General features: G+C 48.3%; 1 protein-coding gene across 1 annotated transcript; it reads right to left on the reverse strand.

Moving 5' to 3' along the window:
* Window positions 1-440: 440 nt before the first annotated feature.
* Window positions 441-2,902, reverse strand: NDUFB11 (NADH:ubiquinone oxidoreductase subunit B11). Its single transcript, XM_070784404.1, has 3 exons — window positions 2,449-2,902; window positions 821-951; window positions 441-666 (listed from the first exon to the last, which is right to left on the reverse strand). Exons 1-3 carry the CDS (start codon window positions 2,653-2,655, stop codon window positions 540-542), a joined length of 465 nt encoding a protein of 154 aa, XP_070640505.1. The 5' UTR covers window positions 2,656-2,902; the 3' UTR covers window positions 441-539.
* Window positions 2,903-3,050: the final 148 nt, after the last annotated feature.

Here is a 3,050-nt window from a genome sequence, read left to right on the forward strand (position 1 = left end):
GCAGTCCCAGTATGGTAGCTTTTTTCCTAAAGATGGCTGCTGTCCATTTCTTCCCATGTGCTACACCTCTATGCAGAGGAGGCCTGAGCCACCGTACAAAAAACCCAGGCTATTCTGCTGGTGAGAGAAGCCACATAGAAGACTCAAGTACCAAACATGGAAATAAAGAAGCCATCTTGGATGTTCAACCCAGTTGAGCCTTCCAATGATTCCAGCCCCAGCCACCATCTGACTGCAACCACCCAAATCTTCAAGAAGGACTACCTCGTTGAGCCCAGTCAACCATAGGAGCATGAAACATAATACTAAATTGTTTTAAGCCACCAAGTTTTAGGGTGTTTGTCACATGGCAACAAATAACCAGAATACCCAGAAAAGGCACCCCTACTCTGACGCCCCCACTCCCACATCCCTCTCACAACAGAAGCAACACCAGCCAGTCACACTTTCAGTCCCTTTAATTAGGGGCTCTGAGGAGAGGGCAGAATGGCAGGCAGGGTAGAGAAGGTGGTGCTTCTTATGCCCCTTTTGGCAACCAGTTAGTCCTCATCCTCTGGCAGCTGGATCTTGCTGGGGTCGAAGCAGTTGGATTCCATGATGGGGAGGCCATGGGCCTCTCGGTATTTCACAAGCCTCTCAGCTTCCCGGCGGGCCCACTCCTGCATCCTGGAGGCAGTAGCATGGGGGAAGACATGAGGGAGTCTCAGTGGACATCAATCCCCATCTTAGTTCCCCAGGGAATGGACTCCTGGCGGTCTCCTTCAGTATCCACCCCTGCCTCTGTCCCCACCCATCCCACTCTCTTGGACACCCCACACACCTGTAGTCAGGCAGATAAGCCACAAAGGTGCTGCCAAGGACCAAGACGATGGAGAATCCGAAGAAGAAGACAACCCGCATGTTCCAGATGTCCACAGCAGGGTCCTTGTCATAACCGTGGGAGTCTGGGTTCTACGGCAGAGAGAAGTCAACGAGGGCTTCCTGCTGCTCCACAAAGCCTGATGCTGGTCCTGTATAACTTGGTCTCCAACTTCACCTCGGACCAATCTCTCCTCCCTCCCTAAATTCCTGTCTGTTCTTAGGACTTGTCAAGCTCCTTGCCACCACAGAGCCTTTGTACTTGCTGTTCCTTCTGTCTGGAAAGCCTTTCCCCCAGATTTAGTCAGGGCTGGATCTGTCTCCTTATTCAAGCTTTTGGGTTCATCTTCATTCCCCTTAGGAGGCACTCCCTAGTCACCTTATCTATTAAGTTGACCTATAGGAAACTGACATTTTTACAGGTCAAAAATGATTGGTATTGGCTATTTCCTATTTCCTCAACCTCGTAACTCCCTATCCCCAAGTCACTCTCCATCCACTTATCTTATTTAACTTTCTTTCAAGCATTTATTAGTTTACCAAAGTAGCATATCCTTCAAATACTCTGATCACATTATATTATTGGTTGCATACTCTATCTTAATGTTTTCTAATATTTTACATGTTTATTTTCTGTATTCTCCACTACCACGTAAGCTCTATGAAAGCAAGGGCTTTATCTGATTTCTATATTGGTGAATTCATAGCACCCTGAACTTTGCCTGGCATACAGCAGGCCCTTAATACATAGCTACAGAATGCATGAATGAGTATCCTATATAACCAAGCCCCTCAACAAGAGGTCAGTATGGATGAAGCATCTATTATATGCCAGGCCTTTTCACAAGCACAAATTGCACAATATCCCAGTGAGGTGGAAAGTGGCAAAACAAAAAACAAAAAAACCACAACACCTTCTAATGGTGAGTATTTGTACTAAGTGCCAGCTGCTGTTTTGAGCATTTTGACTCATTTAAATACCGGAGGCACATGTAGTATTTTATTCTTTTAGAAAATGTCCTAATACTTTCCTCATCTTACAAAGAAACTGAAGCATCAAGGGCTTAAGCTACTTGCACAAGGTCAATGCCTGTATTCCAACTACGGCATTCTGATTTCAGTCCACTATCAGATAGCACAGCAAACCTGGTTCTGCCACACATTCAGTTATGTGAGTTTAGGCAAGTCACTTAACATCTTTATGCTTCAGTTTCCTCATCCGTAGAATGGGTACACCAAAACCACCTACCTCGAAATACGGTTATTATGAGAACTAAACGAGTTAATGTATGTAAAGTGCTTCGAACACCTGAGTAAGCACCACACCAGTGTTTAGTAACGTTGTTATTCTATATTGCTTCAAACGTGCTTTGAACATTGCCCACTTCAGGTTTGATGTCTGTCTGCAAAATAAGGCCAATTTCTGACCCTGAACCCATACAAAGGAGGAAACAAGCTAGGCAGAATTTCCAAATCTTCGAAAATTTCGCCAGCTGCGCAATTCCCAGCCGACTAAGACCGTCCTCTACGGCGCCCTAGCCGCTGGTCCCCGATTGACCCTTCTGGCGTCCCGTTTCCCCTCCCTCTCACCTTCTCATAGAGGTTTTCGTCCTCGGGTTCTGGGTCCTCCTGCCAGCGTAATGTCGGTTCTGACGGCCGCTTTCCCGCCAGAGTGGACGGGGCGATCACAGCCCTGGAGGAGCTGGATTCCCAGCGAACACGGGCAGCAGGGAGCCCTCGCGTCGCCGCTACTGCCAAAAGGCGGCGGCCGCACAAACCTAACATCCTAGCCGCCATAACAGATCGTTCTGCAAGCTCTCGGGGTCGGGGACGGAAGTGTGACTCCGCGCAGCTGCAGTTGTCCTAAGCGCGAGAGTTGTCGCTCCGCCCCCGCCGCACTAAATAGGTCCCGAATCGGAACTTTGCTTTCGAATGGTGTGAGGTTCTCTTTGCCTCACTCTGTCATGACCTCAGGGAAGCAGCCACCTTCTAATCCTCTCAATCAGACTATGGAACTTCTGACCGCTAGGCTGTGGAATTTACTTGACGAAAAGAAAGCAATGACACTTGCGTGGATGTTCCTAACCAATCGCGCAGAGAGCTGCCTCGCCCTTCGGCGAGAAGGGCGGAGCTTCCGTTGCTCTTTCATCTTCGAAGGAAGCCAAGCTTCTAAAACGACAGCCTCGCGGGAT

Source organism: Bos indicus, chromosome X (genome assembly GCF_029378745.1).
Source record: "Bos indicus isolate NIAB-ARS_2022 breed Sahiwal x Tharparkar chromosome X, NIAB-ARS_B.indTharparkar_mat_pri_1.0, whole genome shotgun sequence".
Lineage (NCBI taxonomy): Eukaryota > Metazoa > Chordata > Mammalia > Artiodactyla > Bovidae > Bos > Bos indicus.